General features: G+C 61.7%; 4 protein-coding genes across 4 annotated transcripts; 3 read left to right on the top strand and 1 right to left on the bottom strand.

Annotated features, from left to right (window-relative positions):
• Positions 1 to 34: 34 nt before the first annotated feature.
• CHLRE_13g587100v5 (uncharacterized protein) lies at positions 35 to 6,173 on the bottom strand. The gene is made up of 15 exons (XM_001693570.2): positions 5,945 to 6,173; positions 5,308 to 5,555; positions 4,555 to 4,629; positions 4,104 to 4,187; positions 3,808 to 3,880; positions 3,422 to 3,551; positions 2,955 to 3,080; positions 2,608 to 2,725; positions 2,324 to 2,438; positions 1,868 to 2,018; positions 1,447 to 1,537; positions 1,200 to 1,302; positions 858 to 985; positions 523 to 579; positions 35 to 354 (listed from the first exon to the last, which is right to left on the bottom strand). The coding sequence occupies exons 1-15, from the start codon at positions 6,054 to 6,056 to the stop codon at positions 295 to 297; spliced, it is 1,671 nt and encodes a 556-aa protein (XP_001693622.1). The 5' UTR covers positions 6,057 to 6,173; the 3' UTR covers positions 35 to 294.
• Positions 6,174 to 6,296: 123 nt separating this feature from the next.
• CHLRE_13g587050v5 (uncharacterized protein) lies at positions 6,297 to 11,475 on the top strand. The gene is made up of 10 exons (XM_001693818.2): positions 6,297 to 6,484; positions 6,568 to 6,642; positions 6,720 to 6,848; positions 6,947 to 7,119; positions 7,515 to 7,692; positions 8,076 to 8,238; positions 8,969 to 9,088; positions 9,347 to 9,501; positions 9,834 to 10,031; positions 10,317 to 11,475. The coding sequence occupies exons 1-10, from the start codon at positions 6,431 to 6,433 to the stop codon at positions 10,386 to 10,388; spliced, it is 1,317 nt and encodes a 438-aa protein (XP_001693870.1). The 5' UTR covers positions 6,297 to 6,430; the 3' UTR covers positions 10,389 to 11,475.
• A 181-nt stretch (positions 11,476 to 11,656) lies between these two features.
• Positions 11,657 to 16,134, top strand: CHLRE_13g587000v5 (uncharacterized protein). The gene is made up of 9 exons (XM_043069684.1): positions 11,657 to 11,817; positions 11,888 to 11,975; positions 12,291 to 12,418; positions 13,142 to 13,668; positions 13,956 to 14,080; positions 14,298 to 14,710; positions 14,903 to 15,193; positions 15,367 to 15,458; positions 15,655 to 16,134. The coding sequence occupies exons 1-9, from the start codon at positions 11,751 to 11,753 to the stop codon at positions 15,748 to 15,750; spliced, it is 1,827 nt and encodes a 608-aa protein (XP_042917659.1). The 5' UTR covers positions 11,657 to 11,750; the 3' UTR covers positions 15,751 to 16,134.
• A 182-nt stretch (positions 16,135 to 16,316) lies between these two features.
• Positions 16,317 to 19,331, top strand: CHLRE_13g586950v5 (uncharacterized protein). The gene is made up of 5 exons (XM_001693816.2): positions 16,317 to 16,656; positions 16,806 to 16,992; positions 17,328 to 17,476; positions 17,763 to 17,878; positions 18,053 to 19,331. Exons 1-5 carry the CDS (start codon positions 16,405 to 16,407, stop codon positions 18,222 to 18,224), a joined length of 876 nt encoding a protein of 291 aa, XP_001693868.2. The 5' UTR covers positions 16,317 to 16,404; the 3' UTR covers positions 18,225 to 19,331.
• The last annotated feature ends 2,481 nt before the right edge of the window (positions 19,332 to 21,812 follow it).

The following is a 21,812-nucleotide window of genomic DNA, read 5'->3' as shown; positions in this document are numbered from 1 at the left end:
CAGAAACGTCAGCGGCACCGCTCTAGGTCATGAGCTGTCCTTCCAGGCAAGAAAGTATTCAATGCAATAGACCAGAGAGTACTCTACTCAAAACAACAAAGATTGTGCAAAACTACTGCTCCTGGGCGAATCAACGCCCTTGTTGGGGCCTGGCCGACCCGGTATCTATCACTGCCCCATCGCGCCAATACACGCGTAATCCCTATAGCCCATGAACCAAGACTTTTGGCAATACCATACAGCACGCACAATCGTGGCCCTGGATGGCCGAGATCGCCGGGCAATCCGCCAAAGTTACGCCTCACTTCGCTCCAGTAGCTGCATGAGGTCGTCCGTTAGCCGCTCCTCAATATTCTGCGATCAGGAAGGAGAAGGCGCTTGGGGGAGAGGCCGGAACAGCAAAGGCGTTGTCCGAACTGCCCCCCAAAGTAAACGCCCACAACCCTGCACTGCGCCCAAGCAGCACGCGCACGTTTCGGCCTAGGGGTGGCACGCAGCCCAACGCCGGCTCGCCTCACTCACCCCATCCACCTGGCCGCCTGATAGAGTCTGCACCGCCGCGCGGAACGTCGCGTCGTTCTGTACATTTGGGGAGGGGGGGGGGGGGGTAAGGGCAGCATCACACATGGGGAGGAGGGGGTAGCGCTGCAGTAACCAGGGCTGGTCACAAACAACATCATTCACAGGGCCGCACGCCTCGCACTAATGGGGCTTGCTTGGGCTTGCCCCGCGTCCGGATTGTGTCTGTACTTGCACCGGCCGCAACCAGGTATGCAGGCTGGCAAGTACCTCTGTGCGTCGAGCCCTGCATGCGTGCTTTGCCGAATGTCCCCGTCCATGCACACACAATCACGCACCTGGAAGAGGAAGCCCATGGCCATGGCCAGCTTCTCTCGTGACACGGACCGTCCCGACAACGCCGCCGCCATTGTCTCGTTGGCGCGTTCCGCCTCCGCACCGCGCTCCAGCTCCATTGCCTCGTCCGCTGTGAACGGCATGAAAGAAAGCAGGGATTGGACACAGGGTTACAACAGTCTGGATCTGCACCTGTTTGTTGCTGATGAGGTCCTTTTCCTTCATATGATGCTGCACGAGCTGCGAACTGATGTGCCACAGGTGCCCCCTTCAATCCTCCCGAAACACTCCATGTTGAGGAGGCAGAAGCCCGCCCCCGACCCCCGCGACACACACGCTCTTACCCATCTCGCCAAACGAGGGGTTCTCGTCGAAGTAGGTGTACAGCTTCTCGAAGGAGGCGTCGAAGTAGGGCGGCTCGTACTTGGGGTCAAAGTCAAACATCAGCTGCGGGAGGAAGGGGAGCACGGGTCCTTGTCGAGGCAGCGACGTCAGGCCAATGGATGTTTGGCGGTTCGTGTGCCCTTCTTCTGCAGCAATTCCTCAACACGCAAGCGCATTTCTACAACCGGGGGGCTGGCCTGTGCCTACCTGGCTCATGTAGGCCTCTGTCCACTCCACGCCCATTGCCACCTCCAGCACCCGCCGCGTCTTCTTGTTCACGAGCTGGTTATCGCAGAACCTGAATGTTGGCACACAGGAAGACACGCCCCGAAAGCAGGATCATTCGCACGGCATATCCATGCAGCATTAGCCACAGCGCACCGCTGCGCACATCAGCAGAGCACACACGGCCAGTGGCACGAGCACACAAGGGCGTACGCGGGCTGGTACGCACACACACACACACACACACACACACACACACACACACACACACACACACACACACACACACACACACACACACACACACACACACACACACACACACAGGCTCACGCCGCATTTGCTGAACGGTTTGAGCACACACAAACGCTATGCGCGTGGGCCGCGTGGGCCACATCCTCACCGCTTCTGGCCGTCCTGTATCTCCTGCAGCCGCGCCGCCTCGCGCCGGTCGCCGGGGCCCGCCACCACCGGCACCGCGTTGAGGCTCATGGTGAGGTAGGCGCGGTGCAGCGCAACTGCGTACTTGGCAAAGGCTGCCAGCTCCTCGGGGCCTGCAGCAGGCGGCGGGCGGGCGGGCGGGCGGGGGGGTGGCCGTGTGGGTGGGTAAGTAGATGGATGGGTGTATCGAGGAAACGGGACGCGCGTGCCGTGTTTGTGGTGTAGAGAGCGCGACCAAAGGCAAGCTGCGACGGGGTTGCGTGTGAGTTTAAGCAGGAATGGTGGGGTTGATGGGGCGGGTGCAATGCAAGGACTGCTGGCGAGTACCGAAGCGGGCCGGGTGCTGGGGAGGCACACGCGCGCAGCGGGCTGGGGGCCTTTTCTGGTGCTTCCCGAGTGCCAGCAGTGCCGCACCCACCTGAGGGCGTGATGCACAGCGCGAGCGGCGAGAAAATTTTGGAGCCCCACTCGGGGATGCGGCGCAAGGCCGGGTCTGTGCCCTCCAGGAACGTCCGCTGCAGCAGCGCCATGGTCTGCAGGACAGGACAGTTGCGAGGATGGATGTCTCGCGGGTCCAAGCTTTAGCTCCGCTGTCGGCACGTCACACTTGTAATTTAATCACTCGGTTCTCATCACGAACGCTACCCCTCTTCCCCCCGGAAGAGCACATCAACACACTGCCACGCGCACTGCTACGCTTACCTCCATGTAGTGCGGCTGCAGTTTGAGGTCGGCGCGCACGGGGCAGCAGTCCACCACCGCCAGCGTCACGCGGCCGTCCACCATCACGATGTCCATGCCGAAGATGGGCATGTCGTAGCTGCGAAGGATGGATTGGGTGTCGGGTCACGGTGTCGGGTGTTGTTGTGGTCGTGTGTGCAAACAGCGCACAGTGCAGCGCGACGAGTGCCACCACGGGCGCGCATGCGACAACAGGTGACTGTGAGAGCACGGCCGCGCACCAAAGCCCGAGCTCCAGGCCCTTTCTTCCAGCCCACCCATTCCCCTGTCCCGCGCCCCACACATCCAGGCCAGCCCGGGCCTCTCACCTGTAGCGCGGGTACACGACTACGTGCAGCACCTGCAGCCCGTCCTGCCGCAGCCCCACCTCCACGTGCAGCTTGCGGAACACCTTGCTGCAGTACACGCGGTTCTCCAGCTGCAGCCGCGGGTAGCTGCGAGAGGGGAGGGAAGAGGTGGTGAGGAGCGGGGGCGAAGGGGTGGCAATGGTGGCTGGCGGAGACGGACGGAGTGACCCCAGCCAGCACTGAGATGCCAGTTTGCCGAGCTGTTATGGGCATAGCTCCCGCGCAAACGCGTCACAGATGCAGAGGCCCCTCTGCATTCATTCGATCCCTCTCCAGAGCCCTGGCCACCTTGCGGCCAGACCCGCCTTCCTCCCTACAGCGCAGTCCAGCGCACCCTGAGTTTGGCTCCCGTAGCCTCCCCTACACCGCCCCGGCGCACTCTGGCTCTGGCTCTCGGCAACCCCGCCGCGACCCGCCCCGGCGCTCACCCCGCCTCGCCCTTGGCTGGGTCGGGTATGTCGGCGTAGGAGAATCCCTCCAGCTCCTGGTGCGGGTCCATGGAGTCAACCAGGTCCCAACCCTGCTCCTTCCACTTCTCACGCGGGTACAGGCACAGGTCTGCGCATGGGGCATGGGGCACGGTATACGGGCGTATGGCCGCATGGGGCAAGGGCTGGGCCATGCATGAAAGGGAATGACGCTGACAGCCGTAGCGCGGCAAAAGGTGGCGGCGACAACCCGTAGCGCGACAATAGATGCCCGCCGCGCCCGTCGCACACAAGCAGGCTCCTCAGCAAGCTCAGCATGCGTCCGCCCTCGTCCCCATTCGGCTTGAGTAGGGTGACTGTCATGACGTTCCAGCCGCCCACCCCACCTGTGTCAAGGATCTCGCGCCAGCAGCCCTCCAGTCGTGCCACCAGGAACTCAATGACCGGGTCCACGTCGTCCTGGGGTGCGAAATTCCATGTTTGGGTTTAGCCGAAACCAAGTTCACATGCCAAGAGAGGGCGGGGCGGGGCGTGTCGTGTCATGTGACAGCGCTGGGGGAAAATGCTAGGCGCGTTGGGCATTGACAGGGCCATTTGCACCTGCGTGATGAGTACCAGCTCCTTCGTTTGGGGCCCTACTCGTGACCTGCCCTTCCCCCGCGTACAGCACCGCACGCCCCACCTTGAGCCGCCACGAGCCCATCCCAATGATGTCGTTGGCGACCGCTGCCGGGTAGCTCTCCGTCACTGCGCCCGTGATCTCCTCCTGCAGTGCACCACACGAACACACATGCACACGTTTATCCGTGATGGGTAGGTTACCCCGGCGTTTCGGCGGGAAGTTTCTTCCGTTTCATTGTTCAACACACACAATGGTGTGTACAAGCCGGCGATGGTTCCACACGTCACGTGACGCACCCAGCTGCCTCCTAGCGTATGGTGCTGCTGGAGGCCGGCCCATCCATCCCTCCATCCCCCAGCCGCGGCGCCACAAACCCCGCCCGGCTTCGAGCAGCCCCCGAATCCCTCCCGCAGCTCCCGCGCGGCCTTTCGCCAACACGGGACACCCCGCGCCCCTGTGGCACGCAATTCACGCCAACGTGGCACAAGCCCGCCCAAGTCCGCATTCCCACCTGCAGCAAGCTGATCGGCGTGGTGACTCTCCGGGGCCCCTCCGCGTATGCCCGGTTCACGTACTCGTACAGCCCCTGCAAGCAGCGTGTGCGTGTGCGCGAGGGAGACCCTTAAGGGTGCGTTCAGCAGTTGACCAAAGAGCGACGTCGGAATAGGCAACACGAGGCGGCGACAGGGCAACATGCAAATCGCTTTCGCATGGGACCCACAGCAGCACGTCTGGCGGGTTAGCGTCACTCAGAACGTGCTCAACAAGACCCGTCTCGATTCAGACGGCGTGGACTTGTGGCCTGTGGCCTGTGATTTGGCCTGCTAGAAGCTAGCCGCAGACCCCGCTCCCCTGATCTCGCACCCACATAACTTTGGCTACACATCGCACGGCCCGTCCACTCAGCCAACCCAGCCTCCAGTCATGGCCATAGGTCATAGCCATCCCAACCATCTTCCACCTCCTTACTGCCTCAATGCGTGGTCTTCTTGTTACTTTTGCTTGCAGGAAGCTCACCTTTCTAACCGGGCTGGTCATCCTGCTCCCGCCTCTCTCCGATACCCGGTCGTCCGTCCCGCCTATGCTCTCCTTTCCGTGCCCCTGCCTCTCCTCCCTTGCCCTGCCCTGACGTGCCGCTGTTGGACCTCCCACCTTGCCACCTCCGAACTTTCCTTCCAGTACCTTAAGCCATCAATGCTCATCACCATCGGCCATCACCATCGCCCATCGCCCATCGACATAAGGATCTCGCTGTCCCTCTCACCTGTGGGTCGTCCCGGAACTGCGCCACCAGCTGCTCGCTTTCCGCCGCCGCCGCCACGTCCTCATGCTGCTGCACTAGCCGCATGATGTCCTCCGGGCTCAGAGGGCTCTCCACCGCGTCCACCTCAACCTCATGGGCAGCCGCCCCGGCGTTTGTTGGGCCTGCAGTGCCGGGGGCGCCGGCGCCGGCAGCAGCGCGCGGCGGCGGGGCCAGGCAGCGGCCGCTGGTTGAGGTCACGCCTTGGCTGCCTGTGGATGCGACAGAGATTGGAGGGATGAAGGTGTTGAGGGGATGCGCGGGTGGTTGGGGCAGGGGCAGGGAGGTGGGGGCGGGGAGGTGGGCGGAGGTGCAGGTCGGGCCTGCCGTCGCAGCTGGCCCCGTCCCTCCCTGCTTGGCCCGCTTTCGAGGTGTCACGCTGCGTGGGTGATATGGGTTGCGCAGCCTTCTTTCACCTCTCCCATTTAGGGTGCATTGCACCTGCTAGCACTTTGCACAGCCACCCGGTCCAACGGTGGCGTCGAGCACTGCCGGCGTGCCAGCGGCCCGCGCGCCCCTCCCCCCACACCGCACCCGCGTGCACACGCATCGCTGCCCCCATGACCCGATCTCGCAATTTCCGGATTTTTCCGATGCTTACGAGCAGGTATAGATGCGGCCGGCGCCAGGACAACAGGCCTGGCAAGTGCATGTGCCCTCGTCGACGCTGCTGAGCGCTGGGCGCCAATTGATTTGGGGATGCTCGACATCATCCTCTCTTATGCTAGTGCAAGCTATCGTATAGCAATGCGCCTCAGCAGCGCATTTTCCGAGTTGCGGGCGGCTTCCTGACGTCCAATTGAATGCGGCCTGGTGCGTCTACAGCTAGGTATATGTATATTCGATGCGACTATGCTAGGGCCAGGCCTCAAGCCGACCATACAGGCTGGTGTGCATCGCCATCGGCAGCTGTTTCTTGCTGCTTGCTGCCTGCACACCCCTTTACTTTACTCATTGACACCTCTACACTGAGCGTTTGCTTCCCCATCGTTTGTTAAGCCATTTCTTGCCCCGCTAGGGGGCTCCTTCAGTCTTTCAAGGGCCGACCCCGTTTATAGGCAGGGCGTAAGCCGGCAGCCCAGCAAAAATGGCGGACCAATCTGAGACCGACAAGAACATTGAGATGTGGAAGATTAAGCGGGTGAGCGTGGACGCCGGCGCGCCGACGCGCGCATTTTGTTTGGGACTCAGTCTTACGCGCCGCTGGTGGCTTTGTGGCCGCAGCTCATCAAGGCTCTGGAGGCTGCTCGTGGCAACGGCACCAGCATGATCAGCCTGATCATGCCCCCCAAGGACCAGGTAAGTCGATCACCCCGGCGGCAGAGGGCCCTGTTCCGCAGGGACCGTGTGACTCAAGTCTCCTCGGTGCCCTGCAGGTCGCTCGTGTCCAGAAGATGCTTGGTGATGAGTATGGCACGGCTTCCAACATCAAGTCGCGTGTGAACCGCCTTTCAGTGCTGAGCGCCATCACATCGGCCCAGCAGCGCCTGAAGCTATACAACAAGGTCCGTAGGGAGGGATGTTGTACATCAGTTACAATGCGCGGGGAGCGCAATTGGGAGGAATTAACGCCGGTTCGTTGGCGGGCATCGTCACTGCGCAGGTGCCCCCGAACGGCCTGGTCGTCTACACGGGCACCATTATGACCGATGACGGCAAGGAGAAGAAGGTGAACATTGACTTTGAGCCCTTCAAGCCCATCAACACGTCGCTGTACCTGTGCGACAACAAGTTCCACACGGAGGCCCTGAACGAGCTGCTGGAGTCTGACAACAAGTGCGTCTGCAGGCGACCGGGGCCCAGGGGCGGTGCAGCAGCTCAGCCACAACAGCAGCGGGGCGGAGAGGCGGGGTAGGGGAGAACCTCCCGAGCTCTCAGGGTGCGGGAGGGGGTTTTGGAGAGGGAAAGACGGTCTAGACGCCGGACCAGCGGGCCCCTGCTGCGCGGGCCTGGCGCTGCGACTGCCGGAAGCTGCCCAATGTACGCCCCCAGCACGCAAGCTGCTTCACACCAGCCTCCCAGCCTCCGCCGACCCCACCCCGCCGAGGGCACACCGTACCCGCCCGGGCCACCGCGTAGCTGAAGGCATATCTGGCTCTGACACGCACCGCAACCCCTAATCACCCAAACCGGACGGCTGCTCGCCACCGAAACACTCAACACAACAACAGGTACGGCTTCATCATCATGGACGGTAACGGCAGCCTGTTCGGCACGCTGTGCGGCAACACGCGCGAGGTGCTGCACAAGTTCACGGTGGACCTGCCCAAGAAGCACGGCCGTGGTGGCCAGTCGGCGCTACGTTTCGCGCGTCTGCGTGTGGAGAAGCGCCACAACTACGTGCGCAAGGTGCGCGCGGGGCCTCGAGGCCGTGGAGTGGGGCATCGCGACGTGGCATGGGTTGTGGTTGTGGTTGTGCCGTGTGGTGGAGCATGCGGCTTCCAGTTCCGGGAGGGCCGATGCTTGGGCTGGTGGAGAGTGGGGCGGGGTGTGCCGCCGGCGGGCGCGCGACGCAGCCTGCAAGGGGCGATTGAAGGGTGGTGGAAGGAATGCTACCTGCGCGGACACCGGGTGCCAGTCGTTGTCAGCCTGCACAACAGCAAAAACGGCACGGTGTTCATGTACCGACGCCCCGCCATCGCCAGCCACCACCATACCATCCTCAACATCTGGCACTGATGCAAGGATTAAGCCCAAACCCCACCGTCACCACCATTATCGTACCTCCGCAGGTGGCTGAGATGGCGGTGCAGTTCTTCATCACCAACGACCGGCCGAACGTGTCGGGCCTGGTGCTGGCGGGTAGCGCCGACTTCAAGACGGAGCTGTCCCAGTCCGACATCTTCGACCCGCGCCTGCAGGCGGTGGTGCTGGGCGTGGTGGATGTGTCGTACGGTGAGGCAGCGGGAGGGGGCGTCAGGGAGGGAGGGAGGGAAAGGTAATGATTTCCTTGTCCGTGGGGGTGAAAGTAGTGAAACCGGCAAATCCAAGGGGGGACAGAAAACTCATCCAGGGAATTACAGCACGCGCCGGAGATGCCTCGTGCCATCACTGAGTCGGATAAACATTACGTCAAGTGTGGAGTGTGGGGCGGTCAGCAGGCACAGGTAGAATGAGCAGCGTACACAGGGCGGATTACCAATTTCCTGCCTACATGTGGCAAGAGATCAAATGGCTCCAGCCCTACATAAGAACGGGCGGTCGCACACGGCTCGCCCACCCTTGATTGGCGGGCCGCTTGACCACACCGCTTGGCACAGCTTCTTTCTGTGGCAGTTCAACTCCATTTGCACCTTGGGCACTCAGCGTGCAACCCAACGGGGCGGATTACCAATTTCCTGCCTACATGTGGCAAGAGATCAAATGGCTCCAGCCCCACAACGACTAGCCCCCGGCTGGTCGCACACGGCCCGCCCAAAGTATGGTTGGCAGGCCGCCTGACCACGCCAGCTGGGGATATGACTTTGGACACCTCTTTACACCTCATGTTGCACCTGTACCTCTCGCACGCCTAGATCGCGCCCACAAAGCACAGCCCAGCTGCATATGCATGGGTAATGCATGTACAGCACACGATCCGCGAAGTGACCCCCACGTATTCCACCATCACCACGTGCCCCCGCAGGCGGTGAGAACGGCTTCAACCAGGCCATTGAGCTGTCGGCCGAGATGCTGGCCAACGTCAAGTTCGTGCAGGAGAAGCGGCTGATCGGGCGCTTCTTCGAGGAGATCAGCCAGGACTCCGGTGAGTAATGTGATGCGCGTGTACGTGTGGGCTGTGAGTGGGTTTGGCGTGGGTTAGCGGTTCTTGATCCTAGGGGCGCGCAAGCAAGTGGGCTGCGCTGTACAAGAAAATTGGGACAGCGCATCGGCCACAGGCCGGGGATACCTTAATTGGGGTACACGCTAGAAGCCCCCGACAAGCTGCTCCAGAATCTGAGCCCTCGGCTGGGAAGTCATGTGTGTTTCCGGGCCTTACCCTGTATGTCACCACGCTCTGCAGGCAAGTTTGTCTTCTCGGTCAAGGACACGATGCAGTGCCTGGAGATGGGCGCGGTGGAGATCCTGATCGTGTGGGAGAACCTGGACTGCGACCGCTACGAGCTGATGAACCCCTCCACGCAGAAGGTGGAGGTCAAGCTGCTCAACGCCGAGCAGGTGCGGAGTGGCGGTTGCCGAAAGAGGGCGAGGCGGAGCGGCGGGGAGGAGCAGGACCCGGGGCGCGCAAGGGGGCTGGGGCGGAGCGGCGGGGTGATGTGGCGGGGGCGGTAGATTGAGGCGGGGATGCGTGGACCGCGTGCAAGGAGGGAGGGGGCGATGGAGGAGGGGGCGGCTGCGCTGGTATGGGGTTTGGGCAGCATAGCATACAGGGATTGCTTGCTCTGGCAAAACCCGTGTACAAAGCCAGCGCATACGGTAAGCCTGCTAGCCAAAACCATCACCATCCTTTCTTACCTCCACGGCCTCCCGCGCCGATCGACCCTGCACAGGCCAAGGACCTGTCCCACTTCAAGGACAAGGAGGCGGGGTGCGACCTGGAGGTGCAGGACAAGATGCCGCTGCTGGAGTGGCTGGCCAACAACTACAAGAAGTTCGGCTGCACGCTAGAGTTCGTGACCAACAAGTCGCAGGAGGGCAGCCAGTTCTGCAGAGGGTTCGGAGGCATCGGCGGCATCCTTCGCTACCAGGTGCGTGTGTTGGCACGTGGGAGTCAGCGGGTGTGGGAGGTCGTGGCGGGCGCTGTGTGTGTGTGTGTGTGTGTGTGTGTGTGTGTGTGTGTGTGTGTGTGTGTGTCCGGGGCTGTGGACAGAGGGGCATGGGCAGCCTGCAGGCGGGGGTGGTGGCAAAGCCAAGTCTAAAGGCTGCCGTGCAAACTTACTATCCGCCCAGGTACACGTAGTAGGTATAAAGTACCGTCACACTGGGCTTGGGACTGAGTATGCGCGCTTATTTCTTATCACCAAACCCCGCAGGTCAACCTGGCGGAGCTGGATGTGGACGAGGACGATGCCGGCGACGCGCTCTGGAGCGATGATGACTTCTAAATGACAACACAACATTGGGCACATTGACCGAACACACAGCAGGAGTGTCAGTGTTGGTGACAGCAATAGTGACGGGGGCGGTGCGGGAGACGCAGCAGCGGCCGCCGATTGAGTTGAGTTTCACTGAACTTGCTGCGGCGGGGCGCTAGCAGCGGAAGCACTTCGCAACGGCGAGAGCGCGACTGGAAGCTGCAGAATGTGAGTAGTGTGACTGAGCAGCCGCTGGCGCATGCTCTCATTGCGGGCCTATTCATCGTCCCTGCTGACCATAACGCGGAGGCCTGGTGCCAAGGCCGGCGGAGGGCACTTGCGGGCACCAGCTGGCTTGAGAGGCACAGGCCGGGCCAGTGCTGGTCGGCGCTGCCAGCAGACACAGCGGCTGCAAGTTGCCAGGTGACAGGCTGCCAGGTGAAGCTCCTGTACGTCCTTGCGACTGTGGGATGCCGAGAACAGGTGGTCGCACCCGACACACCATTTGCATTGACCAACCTCCATGTACTAGGTAGTTTTACCCGTCCGTCAAGTGTGCTTTGACCGTGTGGAATATAGGTTTTGACCATGCTACGTACCGTATGTCGACGGGTGGTAAACGTTATGTGACGCCGCGCGGGCCATGTGGGAGCGGGCGCTGTGGAGTTGACGTTTCGCTGTGAGTGTGTGTTGTCCGGACCCGCGTGACACCCGCGCAGCTACTTGTGCCAGGGACACGAAGCAGATTGCGCAAGTAGGTGTAGCGATAGAGCTAGAGACAAAGACACGAGACAGGGACGAGTCAAGAAGAAGCGTCACGTCGGTGCCGTCTTGTGTTACGGGTGTCATCGTGGCAGGAGTGTATCGTGGAAGCACCGCGGGTGGGAACTTATTCGAATTGCGGCCAGGCTTGCCGAAGAGGCAGAGTGGATAGTGGTCTCAAGCTAGGTGACCAAGTCGATGGATCGGAGCAAAGGCCTTCAAGCAACGGGAACGGTCGAGGTGGACAGAAGCTGTGGGCGCCGTTGAGCAGTGCCGCGTCCGCGTCTGGTCTGCTGTGCCGTTGCTGGACGCAGGCAAGCCAACGGCGTCCGCCGCGTTGTAATATTTGAGAGGTGTTCAAGGCCTCATATGCAATGCAAGTAGCACCTGTCGGCACAGCGTGCGCGCGCCAGCGGTGAAATCAGCGTGGCGTGCCACCAACACATGATGGCGCCGCCGTGAGAATGGTGCCGGCTCGGAATCAACTAGTCCCACGCTGTGAACGTACGCTATAGCACAGGTCCCGACAAGTCTGTTTAATTGTGTTTTCGGCACGAAACAACACCTGGCAATTCACCAATTGCAGTTTATACCAGCCCCAGGACAGTTCTTGGACAGTCGAATAGTACGATGTCAGGCAAACGAAAATCCTTGCGTGATGAGATAGCAGACTTGCTGGGCCCGGCGCCTGCGCGGGGTGAGTGCAGCAACAGTGCTCGGCACACCTCCATAAGTCCTTACGAATGCGTTCTTTTAATCAAATGCAGAACATGACCCCGATGCGCTTGACATGGGCGATGGAGCTCAGCTCGCGGACGACGGCGATTATGAAGAGGCGCGGCGGGCGCCGACGCGGTGCGTTCCGGCAATTGCGGTGGATGAACCATTAAAACTGTCCACCGTGCACTTGCCGACGGGAAAGCCATTATCGCGAGCCGGCCAGCGCGAAACGCGCATGCTTGGCGGCGTTCCCGTTCGTTTGCGTATGTGCTTTAGAGCTACGCGTATTGGCTGCGGCATGCAGTCTGTGCAAGGCGCATCCTTGTGTCACTGCCTTGCAAACGTCCCAGAACCGACACGCTCCCCGGGTTTGCACCTTAGCACAGCACCACCTTCCCTGCGCTGCTGACACCGCTGAGCCTTTGCCACACGCGCGCGGCGCGTCTGCAGGAGAGCTCCGGAGAATTCTATGCTAATGCGCGGGGAAATCGACCTCGAGGACGCAGCGTACCGTGGCCGGAAATCCTCGCGTGCTGCTGTATTTGGGGAGGCGGACGATGATGACGAGGAGGACGATGGTGAGGGCAGCAGTAGCATCAGTTGGCGGCTGAGTGACAGATATGCCAACAGCCGGGAAGCTAAATTGCTGGAAAGGGCAGGGCCCGACGCGGGTTGCGGGGCACGGCAGATGGAGGGTCCGCTGGGACGAACTGCCGTCGGTGGACCGGCTCCCCTGTTGGCGCACCGCATAACATGAGCAGCTGGACACAGGGCGGATTACCAATTTCCTGCCTACATGTGGCAAGAGATCAAATGGCTCCAGCCCTACATAAAAACGGGCGGTCGCACACGGCTCGCCCACCCTTGATTGGCGGGCCGCTTGACCACACCGCTTGGCACAGCTTCTTTCTGTGGCAGTTCAACTCCATTTGCACCTTGGGCACTCAGCGTGCAACCCAACGGGGCGGATTACCAATTTCCTGCCTACATGTGGCAAGAGATCAAATGGCTCCAGCCCCACAACGACTAGCCCCCGGCTGGTCGCACACGGCCCGCCCAAAGCTTGGTTGGCGGGCCGCCTGACCACGCCAGCCGGGGATATCAGCTCACAGCACAACACCTCCACCATGTCATCTCCAACCGAACTCAAAGTCCACAAGTGATTTTGTAGCTGCCGCTTTCAAAGCCGTGGCTGCCACGGGCCTTGCCTTCTCCTGTTGCGCATCTTCATACTCGTGGCCACAAGGCTTTGATGCGCATTACTGACCAGCGTTCCCCCCCCCCATGCCTGATTCCGCCAGATGAGGATGACGTGGATCTGGATCTGGGAGGCAGCGACGACGAGGATGGCGATGAGGATGAGGAGGATGAGGACGAGGGCGGGAGGCGCTCAGCAGCAGCACGTGCGGGGCCCAGCGGGCGCGGGACAGGGCAAGCAGCGGCAGCGACAAAGGGGCGACGGGGCGCGGCCAATGGCCACGCAGCCAGCGGCTCTGAAGACGGGCTAGGCGATGCAGACGAGGACGAGGAGGAGGGCGACGATGATGAGGACGGCGGGGACGACGAGGGCGCCGCAGGGACGGGGACAGGGACAGAGGACGGCGATGAGGATGAGGACGGGGACGGCGCAGCCGCGGCAGTGGCAGCGGCGGCCAAGGCCGCGCGCGCTGCCACGCGGCGGCGCGCCACGGCTGGCGGCGATGACGACCTAGACGCGTTGGAGGCCGAGTATGAGGCGCTGCAGGAGGAGGACGAGGCTCAGCTGATGACGCTGCGGCAGAAGGGCGAGCGGGACCGGGTCAAGGGGCTGGCTGTGCGCAACCAGCAGGTGGGTGGAGGTACCGGATGTGTGGGAGGGGGCTGGCGTGCTAGGCGGTTGGGTGGGAGCCGGGTTTGGGGCTGTGACTGTGGCTGAGGTTGGCTCAGGGTTGGAGTTGTGGGTTGGATTGGGGTTGGCAGCACGTGCCGATTGGAACCGCTGCATGGCAACGCCAGGGCTTGTGTGCCGAGTCAAGGCGACTTGTCAGTGATCCCTTGTTGACTCCCAGGCTGCGCCTTGCTGCTCTACTTGCTGCTCTACTTGTCGTGCCTTTACCCGCCTCTGCTGCACCGCAGGCTCTGTACGAGCGGGCATTGGAGCAGCGCATCCTGCTGCAGCGCTGCCTGCAGGCCAGCAACGGACTGCCGCGCCCGGACACACACGCGGCGCTGGTGGGCACGCAGCCGGAGGTCCGCGAGGGGTGAGTCCGCGTTGCGTGTCAGCACGCCTGTCGCACGCAAGAGCACGGGCCTGCGGTTGAGTGGTGCCGCGGTGGTCGATGGCCCTTGCGTGCCCTTGTGTGCCCTTGTTCACATGCATCAAGCCAATCTTTACAACAAACCATTCTCGTTGGCCCATGCCCGCTTGTTCTCCCTTTGATCGGCTTTGGCTCTCTCTTTGCTCCTCCTGGCCTGCAGTTTCGCCGACCTTGCCAGCGCCGCGCGCTCCACCCTGACCCAGCTGATGGAGTTGCAGCACACGCTCATGGCCCGCACACCCGGCATCCAACTGCCAGCAGCCGCCGCGCCGCCGGCGCCCTCCAAACGGGACGCCAAGCGCAAGCGCGACCAGAATGCCGACGACGAGGATGAGGACGACGACGAAGAGCAGGAGGAGGAGGAGGAGGAGGATGGCGGCGCGGCGTTGGAGTCGTTGTGGCTGCGGCTGAGCAGTCAGCACGAGGCGCTGACGCCCTACCGGGACACGGCACTGGACAGCTGGCACCGCCGCACGGTGCTCAGCAGCGGCAGCGGCGCGATGCGCAACGCCGGGCTGCGTGCGCTCAACCAGTCCATCAGCAGCCAGGTGGCGGCGCTGATGCGGGACCCAGGTGCGCGCGGGACGCGGTTGTACGGTATGGAGGGTGGGGGAGGTTGTCGGTTGGAATGGGAAGCGGTACGGATTGAGGCGTGGCGTGACCAGGTGCCTAGGCCCAGACAGGAGTGCGGGGTGTGCTGTGTTGCACCCATCAACTCCCATGCCGTCATTCTTATCTCAACCTCGTCCCCATTTCGGCCCGCAGCCAAGTTCATCAAGCGCACGCGCCTCACGCTCAGCGCCTGCCCGCGCGTGCTCTGCGAGCCGCCGCACGAGTCGGCGGCCGCCACCACGGCGGCTGACCCTCACGCCGCCGCGGACGTTGAGGCGGAGACGGCGGCGCTGGACGGCAGCAGCCGCCGCGGCGGTGCCGCTGCCGGGGCTTCGGCGAGCGAGGCGCGCGATGTGCTTGAGGAGGAGCGCGACGGGGAGACGTACGATGACGCGGAGTTCTATCAGCAGCTGCTGAAAGAGTTCCTTGACAAAGGAATGGAGGGTGAGTTGGTTGGTGGTTGATAATCGTGGCAAAGCGGTGGAGCGGTTCTAGAAGGCCTGGTGAGTGCCCGCCCTACAGCGGCAGCACAGTGGAAAACAAGGCGTGTGCATGACATTGACACCAACGCCCTGCAGTTGCGGCCAGCCTAACGTGTGACATCCATGCTTCTGCAGGCGCGGCGGCCGGCGCACCCAAGGCGGCAAAGAAGCGAAAGCTGGTGGACCGGAGAGCCAGCAAGGGACGCAAGCTGCGATACCATGTGCAGGTGCGTTTAAAAGATAATAAAGTTGGGTCGGTCTAAGCAAGATGTGGCGCGGCATGACGTGTGCCGGCTCGAGCGGCCTCCCAGAGTGTGACCTCCTCTGCATTTACGCTGGGATCCTACCCTTGCCCCTGGCCCCTCTTCTTCACTTGCTGAACATGCTCTGCTTTGCCGCGCTCGCCGCGTTTCCTGCCTTCAGGAGAAGCTGGTTGCGTTCATGGCACCAGTGGACTTCGAGCCGCCGACCTTCGCGGCGCAACTGTTCGCGAACCTTTTCGGGCACGCGGGGCACTGAGCTGGCGCCTTGTGTAGGCATATCACGATGGCGCCAGCCGGACAGGATGGGCCCGGTGCAGGAAGAACATGCAGCCTGTGACGCTGCAAATGGCGATGGAAAGGAGGCTGGGAATGTCGCGCGGGAGTGCGGAGAGAGGATGTGGGGGCCGGACCGCGGTTGAAGGCATGGGTTTGGGCATTGCAGAGCACGAGTCTTGCTTGCCAGACCCTGGCGCACTGTGTAAATGATGAACACACATTGTACTGTTGCTGAGTGCCGGACAGTGACACCTTGGGAAGGTGGATGGGTCCAGCGGGAAACCCGGTAATTCACGAAACAATGTCCATTGAAATGGCTCACTCGGGGTCGCCGATACCCTGAGTCTTGTAACCTGCAATGCATATGGAATCAGATCCTCAATAATTACCAGCTCACGACGAGGGCCAACAACTCGCTGCACGCGATGGCGTCACTTGGGCGGAGGTTGGCCCGGAAACAGCGGGTACCGCGTCAAGGCGTCTCCAAGGTCCCTGCTTCATGTTTAGAGGATCATTATGCCACTCCTTCAATTTGTACGGCTTCATTTAAAATTTGTTTCTGCAGCTCCAAAACCACAAGGCGGCCTCCCCACCCTCAGTTAACGCGGGTCATCGAAACCTTGTCGACAGCACAATGCGTACCGCCGCCACCGTCCCCGCCCACAGCTCGTTTCAGCAGCGTGGCGATGTGGCGACCAAGTGGCCTGTCCTGCAGGCCGCTGCGGAGATGGCTCACGCATCGCCGGGGCCATCGATGGCTCCTTCGGTCTGGGCGCCTGCGCCTATGCAAGACGCGCCTGTGCGAGACGGCGCCCAATCCATCATCCGAACGCTGAAGGAGTCCGACACTGGAGCCATCACGCGCGCGTCGGTGTGCTTTGGCCGGGTGAGCCCTCCCAAGCCGGTTGTGCGTTGGAGGCGCGTGCCAGCTATCCTTCCATTTCACGCGCACACACAGTCCTGTAAACCACCAACACGTCGCAACCTTTCTCTCTTCTCCCCTTCCGTGTCCCCATCTCCCTTCCCACAACCCAGTCGATGCGGACCGACCCCACCATGACCTACGTCACCGGGGGCCGCTGCCCGGAGCGCGTGGGGGCGCTGTTCGAGCAGGTGGCAGCCATGTGCATGCGCGGTGCCCGCGACCCCGCCACCATCTGGCTGCTGGAGACGCCCCGCAGCGGCGGCGACAGCGACAGCGCGGACGTGGTGTGCATCGCAAGTGAGTGAAGCACCGTGATAACTGATAAGCCTCAACTAAGGTTGTGGTTAGGGGCTGGGCGGGTGGTGCCGTCTGGGTGTTCATCACCCCGGCTCGTCATTCATGTACCGCAGTCATGTGGAAGGCCACATGCCGCCGTGCACCATGTATGCTGTGTCTTGGCGCGCCGTCACTCGTGCATCCCCATCTTCCCTCCCACGCATGCGCGCAGGCGACCAGCCGCGCACTCCTGCCCTGCCGTTGCAAATTGTTTGCCATCTTCTGGGGTCTGGGAATTCGGGACTTCACCAACCTGCCTTGACACTGTCCCATCGCACTCCCACGCATGCACGCAGGCGAGTACCCGGCCGCCTACCCCAGCGACTGGGAGCTGCTGCGCGCCGGGCTGCTGCGTGTGCTGCTGGCCTGCCCGGGCTGGGGCGTGGTGCGCGCGCTGATGAGCCTGATGAGCCAGTTCAGCACCCCTAAGGCGCACTTCAACAAGGTGAGGGGGCACATCCGGAGCCGATTGAGTACGGTAGTGGTATAGGTTTTGGGGGAGCGGCCAATTTTTCGGGAGCGGCCAAGGGCGGCAATGGAACAGCCCAAGAGATCTACCGTAAATCCCAGGCAAACTGGGGCGCCCTAGACATGCGCCATCACCCCAGATCATTTTCAGTACCAGGGTCTTCACACGCTATGTCACTACAGCACCGCATGACTGCACTCTGTCACCTCTCATCCGCACGTCCTTACAACCCCGCCTCCCCTGCCCTCACGCACGCTCACAGGAGCACGGCGATTTCCTGTACATCTGGTGCTTTGGCACTGCCCCGGAGCAGCAGGGCCGCGGGCTGGGCTCACAGCTGATGCGGCGGGTGCTGCAGCACGCAGACGCAAAATACCTGTGAGTTGCCATCAAGGAGGCTCGGCTTGGGAACAGCAGGGCCAGCTGGGCATTATGCATCTGGCAGCGGCCCCCACGCGCCATTACCGTATGACACGATACCGTATCAATGCACGCGTACATCATCATTACTGCCACGCCCCGCACCCACCTGCCACCTTCTGCCCTCATCAGGCCCGTCTACCTCGAGGCCAGTGGCGCCGCGTCGGCGGCCTTCTACCGCCGCCACGGATTCCTGGATATCAAGCAGGTCCGGGCCAGCCCCGGCGCCCCAGAACTCTATATCATGGCCCGGCCTCGCGCCTCGCAGCTGCAGCAGCAGGCCCAGCAGCAGGGCCAGCAGTAGAGTACGTTAGTGCCCAAGTGGGGAGAAAGCAGGAACAGCAGACAGGTTCGATACCGTGTCGCAGGATGCAGCGGAGGGGAGTCGTCATGTTGCGGGTGTCATAATGTCACGAGAAGCGAATGAAGGTCAAGCGAGACGTGCTGTGCGGAGTTTCAAGAAGCAGCGCCACGCAGTGTACCGTTGTAGAAGATAGGTATTGATACTGCCCCCGCGGCCTGATCCATCACACTGCATGATAGCATCATGGACTCATGCATGTATGATGACACACGAGTGGGTGTGTACACAGCATGGCGTGACAGTAGATAGGGCGTGACAGTAGATAGGGCGCTGCGGAAACAGGCTCTGGCCCGGGCCGAGTGGAGGTGGCCAGCAGGGCCATCGCTTTCCACTACAGCCTCGCCGGTCTGGCCAGCCCCACGGCCCCACGGCATCAGAGGGCTGCGCCAACATACTCGGCAACGCGTCCTCACCTCCGGTTGTGTTGTTGGCGTGCGTGTTTGTGGGCCGGGAGTACAGCCATCACAACCGGAACTTGCTTCTGATCACCCTCTGCTCTTGCTTGTACTAGGAATTCGGAGGCATTGAGGCATGGCATCAGAAGCTCGTGTGTGGGGGAATTCGAATTTGGTGGTTCTGCACCTTACTGGTTTACCGGACAAGAGAAGTAGTGGACTGGCAATGCTGCACGTATGTCTGGGTATGTGACTTGCAAAACTGCGTGTTGCTGTGTGGAGTTACCAGAGGCTGCTGTGTGCTTGTCGGACTTCTCCCTTGCGAGGGAACACCCTTGTCGGCGCAAGCAGGCAGTGTCAGTGTCAGTCCGGGTCCTTTGCTCCTGGAACATGGAGCCAGAGGCATCTATCACCGGCATAGCATGTACTAGTGTTCGTAAGATCTTGTGCATGGGTTAAACACATGGACACGTTGCGTGCTTCATCCAATCGCCCGTTATTGACGAGTGTTGCGGAACTAATGCGTACGTAGACCAGAGCGGAAGGCGGAGTGGGCTTGCAGGCGGCACCAGAGTAGGCAGTTCCTAATAGTTCCTGACTGGCGCACAGCGTGGGCGCACACATACGCCCCGCTTTGTAACCGTTTTGTGCCCGGTGCCCGTCTCACCAACTCAAATGCTCTTGGTGCACCGAAGTGTCTCGCGGCTTGGTGGGCAAATCCTACTACTGAGCAACCAGACAGTCCCGTGCACACGGCGCACTGACACGCCCGGACAGTGGATGGCGTCACGCCAGGCACGGAGGGTTGCCGTTTGCGGGTGGGCGCACAGCCGCAGTGGCGCAGTGCACATGCCCGCAGCGACGCGTCCGTGTGAACCATTTCACATGCTGAGACATCAGGGCACCGCCCAGTGAAGTATGACAGACAGTGGGCTTCTTTGGGGCCGATTGGCAGAGGGGCTTTGGGCGGGGGCAGTGGTGATGGGGCAGGCACAGGGTGGGGCTGGCCGCTGGCGCACGGTAGCCGGGGGTTACCATGCCGTCAATGGCGTTTAGCAGCAGAGTGGCCGAGCGAACATGATTTGAGCTGGTGCCCCCCACTAACCGTGCCATCGGCAAACCCGAGGGCATCCCTAGGCAGGAGTTGACGCCCGTCGCACACGCTTGTACTCTTGGTGTTTTGCACTCGACAAAAAGAGCTTTCCAAGAAATCCTCATTGACACAGCAAACAAGCTGAGCTCGCAAACCCTCGAGCCCAAACTCGCTTCACTTTCGCTATTTGGCAACTTCTTCTTCCGTTTTGGAGCATATATTATACCAGCTTAAGGACCAAGAGGAGGAGAAAATGCTTCCTCGCTGGGCGACGTTCCTCGCGGTCTGCTCCATTCCCGTTGCTACCTATAGCTGGGTCATCTGGCGGCGCCCTAACATTTATGAGCAGATTCAGGAGGTGCGCGGGGAGTTGCGACGCGTGCGACAGCGCGCACAATCACCACCGCGTGTACTAACTCTGCTGTCGCCCGTGTGTCTGCAAGCATTAAATTCGTATGATTCTTGTGACGAAGGCGACCATGCTCAACGGCGCGTGGGGCTGAATAATAGATATTTGCGGTCCTCCGCGGCATGGCACGTCAAAACTCTGACTTGCACTCCGCCTGCCATGACACTACAGGAGATTCAGCGGCAGGAGGAGCGTGATAAGGCGGCGGGGAAGATCTGAGCGGGCCTGCGGGGGAAGGTGGCGTGGGGTTTGAGAATGCGTACGGGCGGCCGCAGGGGTGGGCGGCCGGGAGCAGAGGCACAGCCCAGGCGGCGCGCAGGCGTGCTTTTAGCGGTGAGGCGCGACGGTGCCTGACGCATCGATCCTTTTTGAAGGCTCAAGCGCTGTGTCAATTATGCAGACGCAGTAGGTATGCCCCAAGCTAACAGAACGGCCGCACAAGTGTGTTGGTAAACGCTATCACCTATCACCTGTGGCGTACAAGGGAGGTGTGGTGGGAAGTCTTGTCGGGGGCGTAATAATCAAGCAATGAAGTATGGCGTAGGAGCGCAATGGCCGTGTGGAAAGTGCTTGCGCCCGAGCCCGAGCGTGGCTGGGCAGGAGTCGTCGCCATTTGACCTGGTGTTTTACGTACCGAGTGGGAGCACGCAGCTCAGCTGGAGGGCCTGACGTGCGTGTGTGATGGGACAGGGTTCAGGCAGGTTGGCGAGGTCCCATAGGGTGCAGCTGACGCCCGTACCCCAAGCAGACAGCAAACAGTTTGCAGCGGCAGAGCAGGAGTGCATGGCTGGTCGAACGCCGGAGTTACTGTACCGACAAGTTGCTGGCTGGCTGGAAGTTTGCTGATGCGCATTCCTCACGCTCCGGGCGCCCGGCCAGGCGATAGCACCACACAGACACACCACAACGCCACACTCGCTCGCGATGCAGAGCCGCACCGCACCTGCAGGAAGATGACCAGCGTCCACGGATGAGCACCAAATGCAACATAGAGAAAATGCAACAGTATGCAGCAAAGCAATGGCCGGGCGACAGTATGACAAGCAGGGGCGAAAACAGGGCGCGGCAAGGCAGACAATGGAGCCCGAATGTACGGATGAGTGGCGGGCGAATCGAATGCGAGTGCGAGACAAACACAACCGGAGTGTGAGGAAGCGCGGGCCTGACGTGCGTGTCTGAGCTCGTGATGGAACATGGCAAGGGGCAGGAAAGCGTAGTCCCGTAGGGGTGGGACAGCTGGGGTGGGACAGCTGGTGTGGGACAGCTGGAAGGGACAACTGGAAGGGACTACTGGAAGGGACAGCTGGGAGGGGACAGCGGATGTGGGACTGCTGGGGTGGGACAGCTGGGGAGAGGCACGGGACAGCTGGGGAGAGGCACGGGACAGCTGGCATGGGACGCTGGGTGGCTGCAGAGGCTGGCAGCGCTGGGGCTGGTACGTAGGTGGGTACTTGGGTACGTGGCTGGATGGGGCCCGGGCTCACGAAGAGCTCCCCGGTGGCAAGACAGGAGGCGGCGTCTTAAAACCAGCAGCCCTGCGGCACGGGAGCGCGGAGAGGGGACACGCGCACACACACGTCTGAGCTAGGGTAGGTGGGTCACCACTCGTCATAAATCATAGTGCGCTGAAT

This window comes from Chlamydomonas reinhardtii, chromosome 13 (genome assembly GCF_000002595.2).
Source record: "Chlamydomonas reinhardtii strain CC-503 cw92 mt+ chromosome 13, whole genome shotgun sequence".
Lineage (NCBI taxonomy): Eukaryota > Viridiplantae > Chlorophyta > Chlorophyceae > Chlamydomonadales > Chlamydomonadaceae > Chlamydomonas > Chlamydomonas reinhardtii.
Note: the sequence above shows the minus strand (reverse complement) of the source record. Positions and strands in the feature narration are given on the sequence as shown.